This window comes from Mirounga leonina, unplaced genomic scaffold, assembly GCF_011800145.1.
Source record: "Mirounga leonina isolate KUSES-001 unplaced genomic scaffold, KU_Mleo_1.0 Mir_94, whole genome shotgun sequence".
Classification (NCBI taxonomy): Eukaryota; Metazoa; Chordata; class Mammalia; order Carnivora; family Phocidae; genus Mirounga; species Mirounga leonina.
In genome coordinates this window covers 7,391,365-7,415,292 of record NW_023270855.1, presented here as the reverse complement: position 1 = coordinate 7,415,292, position 23,928 = coordinate 7,391,365, and the positions used below count along the sequence as shown (strand labels likewise).

General features: G+C 45.8%; 1 protein-coding gene across 1 annotated transcript in view; it reads left to right on the top strand.

Moving 5' to 3' along the window:
- Positions 1-23,928, top strand: part of SLC6A11 (solute carrier family 6 member 11) — a 126,614-nt gene that overhangs the window by 57,993 nt on the left and 44,693 nt on the right. The window contains exon 6 of the mRNA XM_034997313.1: positions 2,325-2,459. Within this exon, the coding sequence (XP_034853204.1) occupies positions 2,325-2,459 (135 nt within the window). The remainder of the gene's footprint in view (positions 1-2,324; positions 2,460-23,928) is intronic.

The following is a 23,928-nucleotide window of genomic DNA, read 5'->3' as shown; positions in this document are numbered from 1 at the left end:
CGGCATTGTAGGTTTAAGGATAATGTCTGGATGAAACAATCCAGCCCTCCAGATGTGAGCAGGACCTGATGACACCACCCTCTGCTGGTTCTCATTTCTTGTGTTTGAGGATTGGGTTTAGATCCCTGCTTTGCCACTTGCCAACCGAATGACTTACGTTTGCATTTATGTAAAGTATGGCCTCTTACCTTTTAGTTTACAGGTTAAGTGCAGAGAAATGGTAATATTTTTTTTGTTATTGTTTTGTTGTGTTCCTGTCCCCTTCAGTCCCTCTAGTGCACATACGAGCATTCTTCAATGAAATAATAGGGCAGTTAACACAAGGATTGCTGTGTGTCATACTGTATTTAATATTTTTTTTAAAAGATTTTTTAAAATTTATTTATTTGACAGAATTAGAGAGCACAAGCAGGGGGAGCAGCAGGCAGAGGGAGAGGAAGAAGCAGGCTCCCCACTGAGCAGGGAACCTGACATATGTCTCCATCCCAGGACCCTGGGAACATGACCTGAGCCAAAGGCAGCCACTTAACCAACTGAGCCACCCAGGTGCCCCCTGTATTTAGTGTTTCTATTTCATTTTTCTAAGATGTTAATTTGTATAAGAATAAAATAATATGAGGAAAAAAATCCAAGAGGAAATGCTGTATAAATGTAGCTATTTCTTTTTTTTAAGATTTTTATTTATTTATTTGAGAGAGAGAGCGTGAGAAAGAGCCTGAGCGGAGGTGGAGTGCAGGGACGGGCAGAGGGAGAGGGAGAAGCAGGCTCCCTGCTGAGCAGGGAGCCCACGGGCTCGATCCCAGAACCCTGGGATCATGACCTGCGCCAAAGGCAGACACTTAACCAACTGAGCCACCTAGGTGCCCCTAAATGTAGCTATTTCTATTGTCACGTGTCAAGTGACTGGCATTTTAGCAGGGTTTTATTCTCTTCTTCCCTCTGTCCCCATTTCCCATGTCCTGAACTTCTGCTTATCCTTTATGGGCCAATACCTGGATCACCTCCTTGGAGAAACCCTTCCTGAGTGCCCCTGTAATTAGTTACTCTGAGCTCCTCCATCCTTTATACTCCCCCTGATTACGTAATGCATGGTCTACTTACCTACATGTCTATCTTTTCTACCAGTGGGGAAGCCTCTTGAAGCAGAAACTTCCATTCAAGACTCATTCTCATTTGTATATTCCAGAGTCTAGCTCAGCGCTTGGTATGTAGGAGTGTTTCGGGTATGTAACTGAGTGAGTGAGTGAGTAGGTGGATGAGTGAGTAAAGGAATAAATGCACAAACTGAGTGAAGGACTGGACCGCTGGTAAAAGAAACCCTGGGTTGAGAAAGGTTTCCACTAGAAGAATTAAGACCGTGGGTCCTTGACTGGGGCAATCGGAGTCTCTGAACCAGTCCAAAAGCTGGACACATATCTGTGTCTGGGCACCTTTGGGGGAAGGGCAGAGAGTCTGTAGCTGTCCTCAGATCCTCAGAAGTGTCCATGGCTCCCAAATGTTGACAAGTTGCTGATCTAAACAGATGGAACAGGCAGGCCCCACTGAGAGGATATGACCAAGTTATTATAGAAGAGAATGTGACAAAGGAGAAAAAATCAGAGCTGGAGGGGACACCGAGTCCTGCATGGACCTCAGGAGAAGGTGTGGCCCCAAGACAGGAACTCCCAGAGTCTAGAAGGTGTTGCTGTTTCCTTGTAAACAGTTCTTGTATGAAGAAACCCAGGGGAGATTTTTCTTCTTGCACAGAATCTGTGGGCTGAAAGGGCTGCCCAGGTTCACTGGGTCCAATCACCTGCCTCCAGGTACAGCAAGCTGAAATGATTCCTGGCATACACTGGGTCTTTCTTGTCCCTGACAGCTTCCCTCCCTGACTCCTCTTCTGCACTTTTCTATCCTATCCTTGGCTGTGAAAACTTGATTTTAATTAAGAGCAGTGTCTTTCAAAAATGTGGATGGTGGCCCATTGGTGAATTGTGACCTGAACTTAGAGAGTCATGACCAGCTTTTTAAAAAAAATGAAATAGAAGATGATAGAAAATATTGAGTGCATCACACATGGAAGAGTGAATATTTTGTGAAACATCCTGTTTCAGCTCTATGTGTATGGGATTTTGATATCCTGTGTATTTCCTTCTGTGGGGTGTAGTCACAAATGACTGAATGAGGGGTCAGTGGTGAGAGATGAGGTGGGAGAAGAAACCGTGTCAGGGGTTCATGATTCGCTGCACTGGGAAGTCCTTTGCTCCAGGCCAGAAGTTAGGAGCCTGCCACATGGCCCCCCACTGTCACCCCTTCTTGATTCTTTCCTCTCCTCCCCTGGGCAGGTTGTGTACGTCACTGCAACATTTCCGTATGTCATGCTTCTGATCCTCCTGATCCGAGGGGTCACGTTGCCCGGGGCCTCCGAAGGCATCAAGTTCTACTTGTACCCCGACCTCTCCCGGCTCTCCGACCCACAGGTAAGAGCTGCTTGCTCAATGCCCAGTTGCCTGTCACCCCTCAGAAGACCTCCATGGGCCTCTTAGGCTAACCAGGGGGGCTCAACAGCTGGCTGAGCACATGGAAACCTGTGGACCCCTTCTCACAGTAATAATTTTCAATGATAATTAACATTAACAAAAAACAAATTGGTGACATGGTAATAATATATGTGCTTGTTTATCAATACATCAAATAGCAAGATCCAAGGTCTGATAATTTTCATGGTTTCAAAGTAGTGATGAGCATAAATGACGTTTGGGAGATACCGATACTGTGATTTGGAAGTATCTGGGATTTCTGCTAACAATACTATAGTTTGTTGTCTGCATTCATAATTGAAGAAGTGCTAAATTTCAGAGGTAAGTGAAAGTAAAAATACACTTTTTCCTCCCACCTAAGATCATCGATCCCTGCAGCCATGCATCTCAGCCAGAGGAACTGGGTCTGTGTTGGTGATTGATTTTCCTTGTGGGTGTAGCTCACAGAAAGAAGATAATTGGTGAAAATTGGCTCACCTGTTAGTTGTCTCCAGGAAGGCATTGGCTGTTGTACATCACGGGTAGTGACTGTTTATACCTAAGCTTCTCTAAGTGGGTGGTGGTGGTATGCCTGGGGGTACATGAGACAAGAGATGAAAACAAACATCTTGCAGGCCCAGGAGTGCTCAGCCTCACTGCTCCTGGGAACTTGAAAAATCCCAAATCCCAGAACACAACCCAGACCAATTTAATTAAACTTTCTGGGGGTGGGTCCTACGTATCAGTATCTTCTAAAGGCCACCAGGTAATTCTAGTGTGTCTGATAATGTGCTCAAAGACATTTGATGGATGAGGAGACATCCGTTTTTTTCTTTTGATTGAAGTGTAGTTGATATATAATGTTACATTAGTTTCTGGTGTACAACATGGTGATTCAGCATTTTTGTATGTTACGAGGTGATCACCATGATAAATCTAGCTACTGTCTGTCACCATACAAAGTTGTTATATATTATTAACTATATTCCATATAGTGTACCTTGTATCCCTGTGATTTATTTATTTTATAACTGGAAGTTTGTACCTCTTAATCCCCTTCCCCTCTTTCACCTACCCCTCTAGCAACCACCACATTGTTCTCTGTATTTAGGAGTCTGGTTCTATTTTGTTTTGTTCATTTTTTTTTAAGATTCCACATATAAGCGAAATACAGTATTTGTCTTTCTCTAATTTCCTTTAGCATAATACCTCAGGTCCATCAATGTTGTTACAAATGGCAAGATTTCATTCTTTTTTATGACTGAATAATATTCCATTGTGTCTATACACCATATCTTCTTTATCCATTCACCTATCCATGGACACTTGGGCTGCCTCCATAATTTGGCTATTATAAATAATGCCATGATGAACATAGAAGCACCCATATTTCTACTAAAACAAACACAGATGGATCATGCATTAGAATGTAGAATCTGCATTCATAGAAGATGAGCCTGCAAGAAATTCCAAGTGTGCTGTCTGTGTCTTCCAGCCAACCCTGTTAGGAGAACTTGGATGGAAAGGTTTATGGAGGGTGAGTTACTGCAGCTCAGCTGTACCTCATTACACTGATTAAGGTCCATGGTGGAGTGGCAGTGTGTACTCATTTCTGTCTCAGTTTGCTGTGCTGTGAGGGGCCCCGAGGCTCAAGGCACCACCAGGCACCTGAGGCGGCATCCTGAATTGCAAGCAGAATCCCTAGGAAGAACGAAATGAGCTCCTGACTATTGGCCTCACCAACTCCAACCTAGGATGGCAAAGGCTCAGTTGGAGAATCAGTTTTGGAAAACCTATTTCCAGAATCACTGGTCTGTGCATTTTTGTTAGATCCACAAATTCTTGACCCAGGACAGATTTCTTGTTCTTTCCTCTACTCACGGGTTTCTTTATCCTGGTCCTCAAGGTCAGTCAAGAGATTCTGAGCATCACCTGCAGTTTCTAATCCTAACGATCATCGGAACACCTTGGAACATGTTAAAAGTACAATTTCAGGGAGTATGGGATGGCACCTGCACATCTATATTATTAGAAAGCTGCAGAGGAGATTCTGATAATTAGAAAAGTTTGGGAAAATTCAGCCAACACCTATGACCATAGAGCCCTATCTACATGTATACACACATGCACCACAAACTCACACCCACACACAGAGCAGAGGTGAAGCCAGACAGTCCACCATTCACACTGCCTGCCCTCGTCATCCCAGTCTCCTGCTATCTCTGTCCTCTAATCTTGGCTTCCAGGTCAGCACTTACCTGCAAGGCTATTCTGTGAAATGGCCACTTGGAGTCATGGCCAGCACATTGGGCCAACAGTCTGGACCCAGTCTTCCTCTGGCTCTGCTGCTGATCCTGAGTGACCTTGGACAACTTCCTTCTTTCTTCCCCTTTCTGGGTCTCAGTTTTCCCACTAATGATATGAAAAGGTTGAATTCAGTCAGCAGTTTCAAACTAGATTCAGAGAATCCTGCATTTTCTGTGAACATGGGTTGACAAACTGACTTACAGACCAGATTCCACCCTCTGCCCTTAAATAAATAAATAAAGTCTTATTGGAACACAGCCATGTTACTTATTTTTTCACATATTGTTTGTAGCTGCCCAGAGGCATAACTCAGAGACAGTGTGGAGTAGCTGAGACAGAAACCATATGACCCCTTGTGTCGAGGGTGCCAAGACCCCACACACACTGAGTGATTCACTAGAAGGACTCAAAGGACTCAGAGCAGTTGCACTCTTGAATATGGTTTATTTCCATCATCAGATAGAGTCTGGAGGAATCCATGCATAGGCTTCCCATGGCATTCTGCCAGGAGGAGACACACAGAACATATTCCTTCTTGCAGCATCAAAATGCAGCAGAATGTGGGCAGTATTTCTGCCCAGAGGAGATTGCTCAGGACTTGGGTTTTTAATGGGCAAGATTGATGGATGGATGGATGGATGGATGGATGGATGGATGGATGGATGGATGGATTTTTAAAATTTTTATTTATTTATTTATTCGTCAGAGAGCACAAGCAGGGTGAGCGGCAGGCAGAGCAGGCAGAGGGAGAAGCAGGCTCCCCACTGAGCAAAGAGGCCGATGTGGGACTCAATCCCAGGACCCTGGTATCCTGACCTGAGCTGAAGTTAGACGCTTAACCGACTGAGCCACCCAGGTGTCCCAGTGGGGAGTTTTATTAAGTGCACAGATACTTTCTGGCCATGTGGTCGATCACACAGTCCCCAGAACTCCCGACCTTCAGAAGGAAAGCAGGTGCTCACTGTAAGTTGCATTGCTTGTACAAGCAGTCCAGGCAGGCTGGCACAGCAGAATTCAGTGCCCCAGACATCCAAAACGACTGTGTGACTTAGTACCAGGGGGAACACCTTAGCTAAGTTCCCAGACACCAGTCAAGAGCCATTCTTGCCAGCAGGCCCTTTTGGACAGCAACATCACGCTGACTGTGGTAACTCTTTCCTATATACTTGCAAAACCTATAATATTTACTATTTGGTCTTTTCTAGAAAAAGCTACTAACCTTGAGCTGCAGAACCCTCAGATGCCTGTAAGGGGAGAGTTGATGGCCTCTGACCTCCACCTGACCCCCCACTCCATCCATGTTGCTCTCTACCTCTGGTCCCACCAGCCTGGTCCAGACACCAAGATCTCCCACTTGACAGAAGCCTCCTAACTGGTCTTCCAGAAAAGTCTCTTGACCCCTGTAGGCCACTCTCATGCAGCAGCAGAGTGACCTTTTTGAAATATAAATCTGACAGACACCTCTTTGCTTAAATCCTTTCTGGGATTCCCTGTGGTCTTTGGAATAAGATCCAAATGGAAGGGCCTCCAAGGGCTTCCTTGAACTGCCTCCTTGCTGCATTCCCCCCTGCCCTGCTCCCCCTCTCTCAGTTCATTCCAGATACTGGCCTTCTTTCTGCCTTGGGACCTTTGCACATGCTGTTTTTCTGCTGAGGACGCTCCCTCTTTCTTCCCCAGATCCCCCTTCCCCATCTTGCCCCACATCCACTCGTCCTTTAAGACTCAGTTTAAACATCACGTTTTCAGGCAAGTCTTTCCCAGCTGCCAACCATGCAGCCCCTAGGATTTCATACTTATTTTCCAAAGCACTTATCATATTTACAATGAAATATTTATATATGTACATACATATATGTATGTATTACATGTATGATTCACTTTACACCCATGCATTTGCTTAGCAGATATTTACTAAGTGCCTACTCTGTATCAGAGATTATTTTAGGTGTCAGGGATATAGTAGTAGACAGTGGACAAAACAATGACACCTTCCCTATGACATTTATATGCTAGTCAAGGAAGAAGGCAGAAAACAGAAGTAAAAATAAAATATGCAGTCCATTAAATGGTGACAAGACCCATGGAGACCAAGTACAGAGTGGCAAGGGGAGGGCTTGAGAGAGGGCTGAAGTTTCCAGCATGGTGGTATCCAGGAAGGGCCTCCCAGAGAAGACAGCTTAGAAGCAAGGGCTTTATCTGCCTTGTCCACCACTGTGTCTCTAGTCCCTAGTTAGCTCAGTGCCTGGTACATAATAGGTGCTCAGTAAATGTTTGCTGAATGACTATAAGAGCCAAAGCTATTTTGACTTTTGAAGAAAGGTTCTATTGCTTCAGCTAAAATTCTAAAAACCTCCAGCTCACCAGATCTGAGAGTTATGCTCTCTACCCGTGATGTACAACAGCCAGTGCCTTCCTGGAGACAACTAACAGGTGAGCCAATTTTCACCAATTATCTTCTTTCTGTGAGCTACACCCAGAGTAACTGTCTGGGACAGAGATAAGGATAGTGACTACAAGATGGAAGCGTAAACAAAACTCCATGTAGCGAGTGCTTTCTGGAAGCTGAGGTATATTGCAGGAAGGGCCCAACACAGCTGAAAAGGAAGGCAGGAGAGCCCGGAGCCTGCTTTCTGTCTGCTTCAGGGGGATGAAAGTTTGGTGGTGGGGTGTACAGCAAACCTGACTCTGGAGGAGTCTTGACAGCTCTTCAGACTTTGGAGGCTAGCACATCACACAGGTTTATCTCATTGTGCGGAGTGAAGGCAGCTTGTGAGTGGGTCGGTAGAATCACAGATCCAGATCAGAGAGGCTGAGCTACTTGCCTGTGGCCACAGAACAGCTCAGTGGCCCAACTAGGATTTAGAGCCCAGGGTTCCTGGGTTTGGGGCAAGAGAATACTAAGTGAAGGAAGGTGAGGTCTGAAGAAGAAAACAACAGATCCACATGCCCCCCAAGCATTACCATTTGTGCACACCCAGGTTCATCATCAGGAAGGCCCCGGTTTCAATTCCTGCTCTCCTGTTACTGGTTACTGGTAATGTGGCCTCTAGCAAGGCTCCTCCCTCTCTGGGGCCAAATCCCCTCTTCCCTAGAACGAGGCCTCCAGGTTGTAGTTCCTGCCCCATCAGATGACTGAAGTTGAAGTACAATGACCCAGTCAGTGGAAGAATGTTTTTTTCTTTTTATAGATACGTATTTATTTTTTCATGTGCGTTAGAAAAAAAAACCTGGGACATCAGTCAACTACATCAACTACTCCCCAGCCATTGAGCAAGAGAATTCCAGAAAGCATGTAAAGAGAGCTCAGCTGTGGGGAGCCTGGGAGCCAAGAACACCTTCTTCATGGAATAACTATGAGGTCTAGAGAGAGAGTCATGGAAGTTGTTTTAAGGTCTAAATCATGACTTCATAGTTATTATTGCTAGAGTGTATTTATGCACACTCACTCACACACATACCTGTATGTGATAAGGAACAAGGTTAACTTACAAGCAGCTATTCAATAAATACTAGAATGAACATGGACCTGGCAAAAATAGTACCGGAGGAAGATGGTAGGCTGAAGTTTGGGACAGAGCCAGGGCTGGAGAATCATCCTGCAGTAGTGTTAGGACTTTAGGTAGCCACATGGTCCCACTCAAAACAACTGAGGCATGGCTCTCAAAATTAGAGAAAATAGGTCAGGAGAGCTATCGTCTGGAAACATTTAATCAGGAGATCAGAAAAAGGCTCGGTCTCTTGGTAGTTTTCTCCTTTTATCAAGTCCAGAAGTGTTTGTTTTTCTGAGTAATGATCCTGACTCGGTTTCCCATTTGCACCTCAGACTGTACCAGGAAGAAAAGTTTCCAGAAAGGCCTGGTGGTTTGGGTTGTCGAGGGGTGTGAACACCCTTGTTTCTTCGGGATGATCTAGAAGTTGCAGTGTTCAGGCTTCCTGCAGCTACCAGGGACTAAAGGGTTGATGCTGGAGCGACGAAAATGTCTCTTGTGGGTAAACAAATGGGAAGGAGAGGGGATGGAGGAGGTGAGCCCCAGGGACCGGGGCTGGTCAGAGGGGTGGCTGCTGGACACGTTCAGGTCTCCGGCCTCAGAGCCGTATTGGTTCCCTGAACTGCTCTAGCCACTCCCAGAAGTGTGGGGGGTGCTCTTAGGTGGACTGAGGGCTAGCAGGGGTGAAATGAGCACTTCCTGGGAGTCCTCCCTTGGCTGCCAGCTCCATGAGGACAGGGATCACAACATGGATCCTGTGTACCACTCACCTGTTGCCAGATCCCAGCAAAGCTGTTCCTTAGTTGATCCCACTGATATTTACTGCATGTCTACCTATGCCACATATCCAGTATATAGAATGAATAAGAGCCCCCCCACCCTTGCCCCCAAGGAGCCCACAGTCTGGTGGAAGAGGGTAGAGCCTCACCGGTCCTTGACTGGGTGGGTTTCCCTCCCTATAAGAAGGAAGGGGGTTGGAGGAGATCAGAGCTTCTCATCCTTCCTTTGGTCTGTTGAGAAGAACATGCACCTTGTTCTTGGTGATGGTCCTCGTGCCAAAGCATGGGACTAAGTCATGCCTTTTACACACCAAGGCAGACCTAGAGTAGCTGCATCCATGCCGCCACTTTCCCTCTTTTGCTTCCCAGGGGCTTACGTGGGTAGGGGCTTCACGGGAGGGCTGATGGCTGATGCCCCGGGCACTAGATGGAACCCCCACTTGCCTTCTTTGTCCTGCAGCCGGAAGGGCCAGCCCTGTCCCAGCGCTCCAGTAATAGCTGTGAGGCTTGCAGGTTATCATCAGAGCTTTACTTCTCTGGGAACACGTTTGGGGCTTCGTGAAGTTCAGGTGCCCGTATAGGTCAGCCGGGTACGACAGGCAATGACCCACAGAAGGAAAACAACACTTGGGGTGCCTTCTGCCCCATAGGACACTCTTGCTCCCTGCAGCCCACATCCTGACCAGAGTGACAAGGAGGTGGGGCCTTTCCGTGATCCAGGATCTGCATGAATTCCAGCCCTGGTCTCCAGCTCCCGTCCCTGCTGCTTACAAGGTGTTCAAGACATGCCTGTTTGCGGTGTCATTTACATTTCTAAAGGAACACAGGGTTCCTGACTGGTGCAGTGCTTAGGACCTCAGCTCCCTGGGGCCTTATACAAGGGAAAAATCCTTTCAAGGGGTGCCCCTGGCCCCTCTGGGCTTGTGTGGCATTCTGCATGAAGACTTGATGAAGTGTTGATCTGGACGGGCAGATGCATTCACAGTGGCCCCCTCCTTCTGTCTCCCCAGCCACTGAGCAAGAGAATTCCAGAAAGCATGTAAAGAGAGCTCAGCTGTGGGGAGCCTGGGAGCCAAGACCACCATCTTCATGGAATAACTATGAGGTCTAGAGAGAGAGTCACGGAAGTTGTTTTAAGGTCTAAAGGGCTGTGCACCCTACTGTTGTAGTCTCTGTGAGAGCTTCCTGACCATCTTGTTTAAAATCACACTCTCCTTCACTCCCACCCTGCACGTCCTGTCCACCCCCCACTTTTGGTTTTTGCCATGACACCTGCCAACATCTAAGACACCTTTCATTTTGTGTCGCCATCCTTCCCTCACTAGAATGTTAGTACCAGGAGGGCAGAGGATGAATCTGTTATGTTCACTATTGGATCTCCCACCCCTGGAAACAGTGCCTGCCAACATTAAGAGCTCAGTCAATATTTTTTGGAAGGAAGGAAGGATGGAAGGAAAGAATTGAAGGAAGGAAGGAATTGAAGGCAGGCAGGCAGGCAGGGATGGACAGTTTCGGGAGGAGCCTATGTGACTCTGTGTTAGGGTGACCTAACATGTGTTGCAGTAATGGGTAAGCTCTCCAGAGACAGGATTTGTAGTGCAGTGGAATCTCGTTTCCAGGAAAGGAAATTGGAGTCACTCTATTGCCATTGACCAGCTTGGTGTCCTTTAGGCTGTCCCTTTACTTTTTGGGACTCGGGGTTCTCACCTGTCTGTTGGGGTAAGAATACCCACCACACAGGGTTGCTGTGAAGTAAGTGTGCACATGATTGCAAAAGCACTTCTAGTTCTCATTTTTGGTACCCAGCCCGGGGTCTGGCATGCAGTAGGGCTCTGGGGACACCAGCAGTGTTATTCATTTGCCTCTATGTCACTGGCTCTGGACAGGATGAGTCGTAGCCCCAAAGCCCAAGGGGGAGGCTTTGAACTCGGAACCGAGCGCCTTTATTGTGAACCCAGTAAATAAAGTTTCTCATCAAGAACTTGAAGCGACCCAGCAGCTTGCCTTCTTTGTCCTCTGGCAATTTGCATTCCATGGTCTCTTATAACTTTCTAAACATCTATTTGTCTTCACTGTTAGCCCTGTGTTTTCTCTGAAGTGTGGAGTGCTTCCACTCCATTTTTTTTCCCCTCAAATTTTTATTTTCTCTCTTTTCAGTCTTTGGGGAATGGAGGGGCTCTTGCAGGAAATCACATTTTCCTTGCCCCAGATTCCTGCCACTCTCACTCTTCATTGTGTTTCAAGTGTGTGTTTTCAGGGCAAGAACAGAAAGGCCTGTCACAGATCCAAATCGTGGGGTCTGCTTTCCCAGGGTGTGCACACGTCCCCCAAGTCAGCCTCTTCTATGGAGGGAACTGGAGTCTGTGGCTAAGGTGTCCAAGTTCTGGAGGTGGGGTAGAAGGATGTCCAAACAGTGAGAGCATCTCAGAACACTAGAAATCTACTCCACCTGCCCACCCCACGAGGACAAATCAAGGAAAACAAGACCTTCATTTAAAACCTTACCTGATGAACCTTATGGATGTGCCCATGGAGTTGCTGCCACCTGGTGGCAGTGTACTCTGGTTCCAAATGATCCAAGGAAAAATGGGCCTCTGGGCTCCTGGACTTTGAAACCAAAATGTAAATAACGACACTGACATACAGATGTTGCATACGTTTTGAAAATATTGCAAAACTCACTGAACATGAGAGCTATTCCTTGAGACTGAAAATCAATCAAGGTTTCTTTTTGGTATATTTGATTCTGGGCTAGGGTCACTGTTCTACCAGCATTCATTTGTTGTCTCCTAAGTACCAGGCATTGGGGATACAGAATCAGATGACATAATTCTTGTCTTCAAAAAGATGACAGTCTTTTGGGAGAGACACATAATTAAGTCAGCAATAACAGTGGTGAAGGGAGTTACTGGGGTTGGAATTCACCTGACACAGGTGTGCTCCTTCCAGTCACCAGGTGAACTCAAGAATTAGAGACACATTGCTGATCTAACCCACACACTGAAAGAAAGGTAGTGAGCATTTCCTCTTTTCTTGACTGCTTGAAATTCCTTAAGAGTTGCTAGTCTGTGGAATCAGAATTCTGATATACTCCACGGAGATTCTGTGCATCGCTGGGGCTCCTCATTAAATCATTTCAGCCACAGGTTTACTCAAGAGGAAGTTTTGTGAATTTTAATTCTGAGCTGTTTCAGCAGCCCCTTATTCTATATTCTCAGTGGTTGAAGAACTGCTTAGGTACACATAAGAGTAGTGATACTAGTTATTGTTTCTTGAAGGCTGATTCTCTGACAGGTACTGTGCTTCACAAACTTGTCATTTAATTCATCCTATTCACTGAATCAGCAAATACTTACTGAAAATTATTATTTTCTAGACCCAGGCACTAAGTCCTATATATAAGTACCTTAAATTCTTATGACCTGTAAGATAGGACCTAGGGTCCTATTGCCCTAAGAAAAGTTCTCTCTTAAGGTCATGAGAGTTTTAAAACCTTTGTCCTAAAGGTTTTTCAGATGGGGACTAAGCCTCCAAGAAGTTAAAGCACTTGCCTTCTTTCTTTTTTTTTAAAGATTTTATTTATTTTTTGACAGAGAGAGAGAGAGAGGGAGGGAACACAAGCAGGGGGAGTGGGAGAGGGAGAAGTAGGCTCCCCGCAGAGCAGGGAGCCTGATGCGGGGCTCGATCCCAGGACCCTGGGACCATGACCTGAGCCGAAGGCAGATGCTTAACTACTGAGCCACCCAGGTGCCCCTAAAGCACTTGCCTTCTACTAGCAGAGATAGCACTTGAACCCAGGTGACTCTGACTTCGTCATGTAAAGGATGCAATCCTGAAACCCTTTGTCGTATCTGATTTTTCTGGCCTTGCTCTTACTCTGCAGCCCTGGGCTGCCAATCCTGGCTCGGGCATCTTTGAGCATCCCAGACCTACATGACTACTTTGCAAGAATCCTAGTATCTAGCATTAGGTGGGTTTAGTCCCCACCCAGTGCAGGAATCCCCTCTGTAGTAACCTGATCAGTTTCTGATTGGCCCCACCTACAAAGAAACCTTTCACCTCCACTTTGGAACAACTGTCCAGCTCACCTGGTTCCCAATGTTGAAACATGCATTCATTCTTTCATTTGCTTTTTCTCTCTTGATTCGTCTGCCCCAATTTGTGCCCCACTTCGAGAGTATCTACCAGGGTTGAACATACTAATTTAAGTGCCCCTCAAACAACTGACACACAAACCAGCCTCCTCTGGGCTAATAGAATAGCCTCCCACGTGGGCTCCCTGCCCCTTACCACTATTCCCTTCCTCACCCTGCAGACTGAGGGAGCTTTGAAAAAGGGGGAAACCTGGATTATGTAACTTCCTGGCATTGTTCTTTAAGTGTGTTGTGCTTTAATTCCTTGAATGTGTTTATAATAGCTACTTTAAAGTCTTTGTTAAATCTCATATCCTTTTTCCTTAGTGCATCAATCATATTTTCCTGTTTTGGGGCATGCCTGGTAGTATTTGATTGAATACTGTGGATTGTAGTTGAATATTGTGGATACTATATTGTAGATGCTCTGGATTCTGTTATTTTCCTCTGAAGAGTGTTGGTTTTATTTGAATAGGTATTTCAATTACTGGCTGACACCTTAAACTTATGTAGACTCAACTTCATGTTTTCTTTGTGCAGATATGTGGAAATCCCAAGCTGTTTCTTAAGATACTCTAACTTAATTGGACTCAGTGGGACTTAGATTCTAAGCTCTGTGTCCTCTGTAGGGCTTGTCAGGGCTCTGCTTTAGGCATTGTTAGGATGGGTCTAAAGTAGTTCTGTGTAGTTGTTACCCTAGAGCAGTGGTTCTCAACCAGGGAAATTTTGCTTCCCAGGAGACATTTGGCAATGTTTGGAAAGTGTTAGTTGTCACTGCCATGGGAGCTACTGGCATCTAGTGAGAAGAGACGAGGGATGCTACTAAACATACATTCATTACATAGGATAGTCCCTACAACAAAAAATTATGGGGCTCAAAATATCCATAATGCCATGGTGGAGAAACCTTGCCTGGAGGCATGGTTCTTGCTCCTAAGTGGAGGTTGTTCTGTGTCTCAGCCAGGTGCCAAGGCTGAATACTTGGTGTTGACCAGATCTCTTGTCCACTCTCGTAGGCAGGATCTCCAGTCTCCCAGCCCTGCTCTTCCTCCCCCACCCCCCGTCCAAATCTAGTGTCTCTGTTACACTCTCAACCCCTAGTAGCACTATCTGGCCTTGGATGGGCTCACCCTGGACGTTTATAGCTCAGCTGTCAGCCACAGCCTCACAGGGGACCTCCACATGGACATCTGGGGCCCTACTCTGTACAGATCCCCCTTTCTGGTGCCCCACACTATAGATTATAACTATTTCAACTGTCCCGCAGTCTGGCCCTGCCTCCTTGGCCTGGTGAGACTGTGTGTTCTACTTGGACTCTAGCCCTCTGTGCTGTGGTCAAGAAATTGTCCCCAGGTGGAATGCTGGGCAAAACCCCCTTGGAAGTTCCCATCTCTTAGGAATAGTAGTCTTGGCCTGCATGTTATTCAATGTCTGAAACAGTTGCCTCCTCTATTTTGTCTGCTTTGATGGTTGCTTATGGAGGAGGGCTAGTCGATACCAGTCACTCAGTCATGAACAGAAGCAGAAGTCTGACTCTCCTGCTTACAGCAACCCCCATCGGCTTCCCCTTGCACTAGGATTAACATCCAGACTGCTCACTATGGCCGTTGTTGGCCTTGTTCCATCTCCCACAGGGTGTTAGGCATTCTAGGCTCTTTCCTACCACAGACCCTGCCTATCTGGATCACTGTTCTCTCATGGCCTGCTCCTTCTTGCCCTGCAAATCTGAGCTCCAAAGTCAGGTCACCTCTGGCCACTTGAGCTCAAACACCCCCACTAAACCCCATGACTTTCACCAAACCCCTGTTTTCTTTTATTCACAGGGCTGATGGCTGTCTGAAGCAGTCTCATGTGTTGGTTGATATGTTCACTGTTAGCCTCCCCCTGTTAGAATGTAGCTCCATGTAAGCAAAGAATTTAGTGCACCGTGGATTCCCCAGCACCTGTCACATAGCCTGGCGCATGTTAGACCCCCAGTCAATACTAGATGGATGGGTGGGTGGATGCCATATAGTGGCTCAGATAAAGAACTGCACAGTCAGGAGAACAAAATTATTCCCAATTATACATCCTTTGGAGATTTTATGAAACATATAGCCTTCGATTGGATCCTTGAAGGATGGGGAAAAGAAGGCTGTTTGGAGATAAGCGAAGACCAGAGGGAGGAAAGTCTGCATATATGAAGGGAATGGTCAGTAACTCAGTGTGCCAAAGGACAGGTTTTGTTGCAGGGAATCATAAGAAATAAGATTGAGACAGCAGACTGAGGCCCCTCACTGGGAACCTTGAATGCGAAGCCCAAAGAGTTTAGGACTTCATTCGCTGGCCAGGAGGGAGCTGTTGAAAGTTTCTGGGCAAGAGGTTGATTGGCATGTACAGAGCTGTCACTTCAGAAGATTGCTTAGACAGGAGGGGCTCAGTAGACCTTGGCAGCAGAGTTTTAGAGTCAGACAGAGCTGCATTTGAATGCCTGCCTCTCACTCACCTCATTGTGTGACCTTAAGCAGGCACTCACCCTCTCTGGGCCTCAGTTTCCTCTCTTGTAAGCCTCAACATCCAATCTTTTACTCATCTGCCCCCCTTGTAGACATAGTAAGATTAAATGAATCAGCACCATGTGAACTTCTCTAGGGGCATAAAAAGAGAAGGAAAATAGAGTGAGTTTGGAGGTGAGGAAAGAAGTGGACACATGTGTCAAATGACCTTGATTTTGGAGTGGGAGGACAGAGTAAAGCAAGAAGGAAGTCTGTCTGCCAAGGACAGTGGGGGCTTTGCAGCATCATAGGGGACCCAAAAAGTGGCCCTCCAATTGTGATGTCATGAATTTATGGGCAGATGTGGTTGGAGTTAGTGCCATTGTTTGAATTCTTCTGGCTACTTCCAGAAGCCCAAGAGATGCTGCAGAGGAAAGAGACATGGGGCTCATTTGAAAGAGATGTCGGCAAACGCTGAAGATGCGCCTGCTGTCTGCCAGGTCTGACCATGTACTGGGAGCATGAGGGGTGAATTGGGCAGCGCTGTTGTTCTTGAGGATTTTACATTCTCATAGGGAGAGAGAGATGTCACCAGGAGTGGCCACAGTGGGGGCAAGAGGGGGCAATGAACGGTCATGACCTCAGCTGTACCAGCACAGGAGAGGAGTGAGCATGAGCCTATCTCCAAGGATTCTTAGGCTATTTTTTGTTTTGTTTTGTTTAGAATTCCAGCCTTATGTTTATTCATCCAGCAAGTATTGAGCACCTGCTGCATACAGGCATTGTGCTGGCTAGGCCTTTGCTTTTTAAATGAATCAGCAGAAATGTGCAAAGTATCTACTCTTGCTGGACATTTGCTGGGCTCTGTGGGAGTGGGGTGGAGTATGTGGATGAGTGGTGTTTTCTAGGACAGGGGTTTTTCATTGGGGAGGGTTTTTGGGTCCCCACCCCACAACTGGACATAAAATTTTGTGTGCTAACCGTGTTCTTTTTTAATTAATAAACTTTCTAAAAGCAGTTTTGGCTTTACAAAAAAATTAAGCAGATACTACAGAGAATTCCCATATACATCCTCACCCCTGTTCTGGTTTCCCCTGTTATTTAACTCTTATATTAGTGTGGTGCATTTGTTACAACTGATGAGAAAGTCTTGAGACATTGTTATTAACCATAGTTTACATTCAGGTTCATTCTTTGTGTTGTTCACTCTGTGAGTTTTGAAAAGTGCATAATGTATCTTCCATGTATCTACCATTACAATATCATACAGAATAGCTTCAGTGCCCTAAACATCCCCTGTGCTCCACCTATTCATTCTTCCTTCCTTCCCTGAACCTCTGGCAACCACTGATCTTTTCACTGTCTCCATAGTTTTGCCTTTTCCAGAATGTCGTACAGCATGTAGCCTTTTCAGATTGGCCTCTTTCACCTAGTAATAAGCATTTTAGGTTTATGCATGTCTTTTTGTGGCTTGACAGCTCATTTCTTTTTAACACTGAAAAATAGTCCATCAGCAAGATGTACCATATTTGTTTATTCTTTCATTTATTGATGGATGTCCTGGATACTTCCAAGTTGGGCAATTATGAATAAAGCTGTTAGAAACATTTGTGTGCAGATATCTCCTTAAGCATGTTTTTCTTTAAAGGAGTCCAGCCACTCTCAACAATCGAGATCCCTGTTCTTGAGCTTTTGACCAGAGCTTTTATATAGTGTGGGGGTTACCATCAGATTGCTTGGATTTGAAGCATGGCTCATCCACTTACTAACTATAACCCTGGGCAAATTACTTAGCTCTCCGTGCCTTGGTTGTGTGGTTTTTAAAATCTGTAACAAGGGCTGTTGTGAGGATTAAATGAGATAGTCCTCATTCATGATGTGCGTCGCATCATGTCCAGCATATAGTAGATGCTCAATGAATGTTGGCTCTTATTTTCTTTTAAGAGATGAATGTGCCTTTGATTTTATTTTCTTGACCAACACTTCAGGGTTTTTTGCAGGCCTGTTCAGCATAAACTGATTTAACCTTCTCCTGTTCTCATAGAGTTTGCTTTTAAAATCCTGTGGAAAACAGGTATGGCAAAAAGAGAAGATACACATATTAATGGAAGCAGCTATTATGCTAGGTGGTGGCAGAGTTAACTGACATTTTAAGACAACGGCCCTAAAACCATACTGCTCAAAGTGTGGTCCCCAGACCACCAGCAGCAGCAACCTTATTTTGCAGCTTGTTGAAAATGCAGATTTTCAGGGTCTATCCCAAACCTGTTCATTAGAGTCTGCATTTTAGCAACATCTGTCTCTGGTTTGTATACAAATGAAAGTTTGAGGAGTACTGGTCCGAGAGAGTATGCAGGGCAGGCTGAGACCTGTCAGACAAGCAGTGAGGGCTGTGTTCAGAGGAAGGAGTGGGGCTGGGGCTGAGTGTTGGGGCCACCCACCTGCCCTCATTCACACTCCAGAGCAGAGGGAGGTAGAGATCACTCCAGGGATTTCTGCAGAGCTGGGGGGGTGGGCTATCTCTCAGGAATCATTTGTGAAGTGAATGGATCCCTTCAGGGATTGCCCACCCTTTAGAACTATGCTGTCCATTACGGTAGCCAGAAGCCATATCTCACTACTTAAATTTAAAGTAATTAAAATTAAATAAAAGTTAAAGTTCAGTTTCCTCAGTTTCATTAAGCAAATTTCAGATGCTCAATAGCCACATGTGGCTAGGAGCTACCATATTATATAGAGCAGTTATAGAACACTTCTATAATTGCAGAAAATTCTACTGGACAGTAGAGCTCTAGACAGAAAATGGCCCAGGAAACAGGGATTGGGGAGGAGGGGGTGGTGGTCTGGAAACTGAAACTCAAATTGCTCCAGGCACTTGGAAGTGGAGTGGTGACTCCTGGCTCTTTGAAGGAATGCTGTCAGTATTGTGGGGTTCCTTCCTGTACCCCATAGAGGCCAGGTTATTTCCAGAAGAGTTCAGAGAATGCCCATTGAAGAATCAGGACTGGAACTGTGGCCACAGTTGTCTTGGGCAGAAAGCACAGCAACTGGAGGGCCACCCTGTGAAGTCCTGAGAAGGCGGTGATAGCTGCTCATACAGCAGTTCCTGGCTGGGAAGAAAGGTCTTCCCTGGAGCACAGTGGAAAGGCAGAAGATGCCGTGTTCATCAGAGTGGCTGTTGATTAGCCTCATCCTTTTTCTGAACAAGAAAATGCCATAAGATACAAAGTTCCCTCTAAATTTCACATCCCTCCCCATCCTTGTATGGTTATTTGCTACTTTTTAAAATACTGCCTTGTTACTTTCTAGAGTGGATACTTGGATTTTACAATATATTTACCCATTTCTTTGTTCTCTATTACTTTCACTCCTTTCTACTGGATTAAATTTCCTTTGTATTGAAGTACATACTTTAATAGTTCTTTGAGCAAGCCCTGTGGAGACTAGGTCTCATAGTCTGTTCATGTCTGAGAAGATATTTATTTCACTGTCGCTCTTGACTGGTAGTTTAGCTGGGTATGGAATTCTAGGCTGGTAATGCTAAAGTTGCAGTTTAAGCTTGGGTGCCCACTTTACAGGAGCCAGGTGTGATCATACCTATACCCAGAAGTTCCATGTTGAATCCTGGGCCAAGGGGTAGAATTTTCTAACACCCCATTCATCATAGGACAGTCCTTTTCTGGCTCCTTGCCTTTTGCAGTAAGCGCACTCAGCTTTTGGTCAGGCTCAGGGATTGTAATCTTAATTCTATCCTTGAAAAGGAGTTTAAACCTCAGGCTTCTCTCTGGTTGGATATCCCCATGGGTTGCTGAGTTTATTTCTCTTCCTCCTCTTTTAGCTTTGACTGCTCTCATTCTGGCATCTAGGAGAATTTTCTATCTTCTTTTCAAGCCAGGCTATGATTTAAAATGGCTATGATATTTTATAATTATGTGTTTTTTGTATCTCCTATAAAAATATGTGTAACTCTCAGTATTTGCTTCTCTTCATCTGCTAGTCTTGAATGTGACATACTGAGTGTTCAGGTAGCACATTAAGGGAATTGGCCCTTAGTCATTTGTGCTTAATTTAGCAGCTCAGTCTTATTTGTAAAATCATATGTTTGTGGTGATTTCATATTTCATGCTACCCATTGAATCTATTTTCTCACAATAAATTTGCTTCCAGCACATACAGTAAGATCATATTCATCAAGATAAAAAGCCCCATGGAGCCCATTTATTTGCTATTTTAACAAGTTTGAAAGTCAATATCTAGGCTTGTTTTCTTCTTTAATGGATGAGTAGCTGAGTGCGCAAGAGAGGACATGACTTATCCAGGTCCTCAGCTAATGGACAACTGGACTGGAATGCAGAACCTACTGTCATATTTCTATCCCTTTGAGCTTGTTTTCCCATCTGTGAAGTTAAGAAGTTAGACTAGACATGGAATCAGCTCCTGACTGCCTGGTTTTGTAACATTGGGCAGACCACTTAACCTGTCTGGGCTTCTATCTTAATAAGCCCTACCCACTGTACCTTGGATGACTGTCAAGAGTAACAAATGGGTTGATACGTACAACAGAGCCCTGAGAAATGCAAGAGTTGCAGAGAGGTGCATGCGGTTCTTATAAATAAGATGCTGTGAGTGCCTCCTGCAACTCTACCATGGTTAGGAAGCAGTCTGCTTTGCAAATGCAATGTGTTCTTACGATTTCTGACCCAGCACAGATTGGAGCAAGAAAAGCAAGGATCTCTTCTGTCTGTAAGCAGCAAGATGACAAGGCTTTGATACATCTTAGTTTGCTGGGATTGTGACATTTGATGTTCTTCTCTGTGAAAACTCACTGGTGTGTGAATCTTATGTTCTACTTCCCTCACTTCTCGTATGCAGACCAAGCACTGGAAAGCCCTGCAGGGTGAGCACTGAGTCCTGCATAATGTTCACAAAGAGATCAAACATAGCTCCGTCTCCTTGATTAGAGCCTTAGAGATGTTCCAAATGCGAGGGGCCAGTGGGCAAAGCTCAGCCTCCAATGTTGTAAGTGCCTTGGTCCTTGCATTTCCTACCCTCCCCTGCCCCGAGAAGGCAGTGTTGCATAGGGGGGAACTCCCATGCTCAGAATCAGAGTACTCAGCTCCGTCCCTGACCTTGAAAAGACATTGTCCTTCTTTGTGCCACCGTTCCCTCAGCCATAAAATTAGGGTATCAAGTAAAATCAGTGGTTTTCAATATTTTCATTACTAGTAGCCCTTTACTTTTCTTTTCTCCCTTATGACCCATTCCCATGGGCTACTTCTTGCCAATAGGAAGCTCCTATTAGCAGTTGCATGTGTCTGATTAATAAAAGGTAGCAGAGCCCAGGAATTATTCTTTAAAATGTCCTTTGTGAAAATGAGACCCAGAGATTTGAGACGATTTATCTGTGGCCATGTGAATGTTTTTATGTTATAAATCATCCACATGCCTCCAAAGTTATGGATGATAGTACATTAAGATTTCTCCAGGCTATAAGACTAAGTAAGGGGAAAGGGTCAGATGAACGTCATTCTAAGCAAGTATGTGGTTAACCTCCTTGGGGAGACAATCCAAACTACATTTGATCATCCTTCAAGACTACCCTTCCAGAACATGAACAACATCTTATTTAACCAACACTATTCAGCTAACACTCAGCAAGTGCTCACTAAATGCTTATATAGAATGTGATCATCATCTCAGTGCTTGGTTCGTGCCTGGGACAGTGGGTGCCATGATATTGTTTACACCTCAGAATAGGTGACAGAGTTCTCCACAGAGTGGAGAAGATAAGAGTGGTAAGGAAAGAAAGGGTTTTCTCTAAGAAAGACAGGAAAATTTAAATTACAGACATGGACTTCTTAGTGAATGCCTCAGAAACAAATGTAAAATGAATCTCTACAGTTGTACATAGGTGATTGGGGACTGGTACATTCTTGTCCATTGCTCCTCCTCCTCCCGTCAGCCCTGGAAGGTTGTCCCACCTTATCCAGAAGAGAACTATGGCTGAAAATGAGGTTTAAGAACTCAGATAAATCCATGAATTGCAGTTGGATGATTTAAGGATTTCAGAAGTGTTTTCAATCATTGAGGTGATATCAAGGAGTAGAACAAAGGAATCTCAGAAAACCCCATGTTTTCTGGTCAGGGGCTGATTCTGGGTTTGGCTTCTGACCATTCCCTGGGCAGCAGAGGGATTGCTTCCATTTACCCCTCACTGATGTGATCATGAATTACTGGTCACAAAGCAAATTTCTTCTCACTGAGGCATCCTGAGAATCATTTCCCTCCCTAGTGGATATGAGTCATCTCAGTGAGCCCACCAGTTCCTGCTGCTGACATGGGAGCTTCCCCTCTGTCATCTTGTTGGTTCTGCCTGCACAGGGAACACCCACATAGCCACCACCTAGATTCTATCATCAATATGTTGCTGTGTCTGCTTCATCACAGGCCTCTCCAAGCCTTCTATCCATCCATCCATTTAACTTATTTTTTGATACATTTCAGAGTAAGTTGCAGACTTCAGCATTCATGTTTCATTTATTTTTGAAATGATCATTCTTGGTTTTGTTCCCTAAGCCAGTGCCCGTGGAAGTTGCTAAGGGAGGCATGAGGAATGAGGTCAGCCCCTCACTCACAGCAGCTTTGCCCAGAGCCAAGGCCACAGTCATGGAGCATCATTTGGGAGGGAGTGTCGTGGCAGCCTATCACTGTCTCCCATTAGTCCATATGTGAGGTTAGCCATCCCTCCTGTGTTCTCGCCCTCTAACACCTTGCTGTGGTCAGGAAGGTGGGGTCCATCTGCAGGTGGAAGGCAGCCTGCGATGCCGCTCTGCTGGCTCACTCACTCTACCACCCAGACCTGCTTCTGCCCTCTGCCCTGAGCTCTCTGGGTGCCAAGATTCCCAAGGATCTGGTGTTGTTTAAAGCTCTCACCTCTTTATTCAGATGGGCAGAGGAGAGGCAGTGTGGATCAGGTGGCCATGGGGCTGTGAAGTTTTGTTTTTGTTTTAAAGATTTTATTTATGAGAGAGAGAGGGTGTGAGAGAGAGAGAGCGAGTACAAGCAGGGAGGGGGAGGCAGAGAGGGAGAAAGAGTAGGGAGCTGAGTAGGAGCCTGACGCGGATCTCAGTCACAGGACCCTGAGATCATGACCTGAGCTGAAGGCAGATGCTTAACCACTGAGCCACCTGGTTGACAAGGATGCAGGGAGGTGGAAGGAGAACAGTATGTGAGTGGATGTGGGCAGGTCATTGCATGTCCATCTGGACTTTGGGCCTGTGAAGCTGGTCATCCTGGGCATTTCCTCTTGGTTGAGATGGTGGCAGTCTCATGGGAAGATTCAAAGGAGGGCTTTGGGATCAGACAGATCTCAGTTTGAATCTTCCATTTACTGGCTAGGTGGTGAAGGGCCACCTCCACAGCCTCTCTGGGCTCTAGTTTCCCCATCTGTATATGGAGAAAATCAGAGTACCTAGTTCAAAGTGTTGTTGGAGGGACTGAGATAATAGTCAGTCTTGTAGGCCCCCAGCGAAGAGAGTGAGGCACATGAGGATTTGAGAGCCTGGTTTTCTGCTGCTGAGATGATAGAAAAGAATGCACTCACCTTTTTTGGGGAGCAAAGGGTGTCTGCATCCCTACCTGGTGCTCATGTAAGCAGCTTGCATAGTTCCTCAAAGGCCCACGTGGAGGTGGCAGGTTTCCCCTCTGGTCTCACTTCTGATGCTGCTCACAGGTGCGGTCCCAGGGAGAGGAAGAGGTCCTGAGTGAAGACTGCAGAGCCCAGTTCCCTGGGGTTTGTCTGGGGAGCCTGGGAGAGGAGGTGTGAGCTTGGGAGTAGGCCTGGCCCCTCCTGGGAGCACTCACCCCCCGGGGGCAGAGAGAAGGCCAGGGCTCTGGGGCCAGTCAAGAATAGCTGACTTTTCTTCTGCTTCTCCTGGGACACACCTAGTCGGCTTCCCAGACTCTTCAAAGACTCTTTCTCAAGCCAGAAGTAATGACCCCTCTCTGGCTACTCAGCCACTCCTACTGGTTGCAGCATTTCCTGTGAGCCAGGTACCGGTGTGTACTCTATACACATTGTCTTCTTTTGTGTCCAGAACAAAGTCTGCGCCCTGGAGCTGCTCTTCTTCCCACAGTACCCATGAAGAAACTGAGGTACAAAGAAGTGGCTTCCCCGAGGTCACCCAGCAGAGCTGGCACTCAACCAGATCTGTCGGATACTGTAGACTGGGGAAGGTGCTTGTCTGACT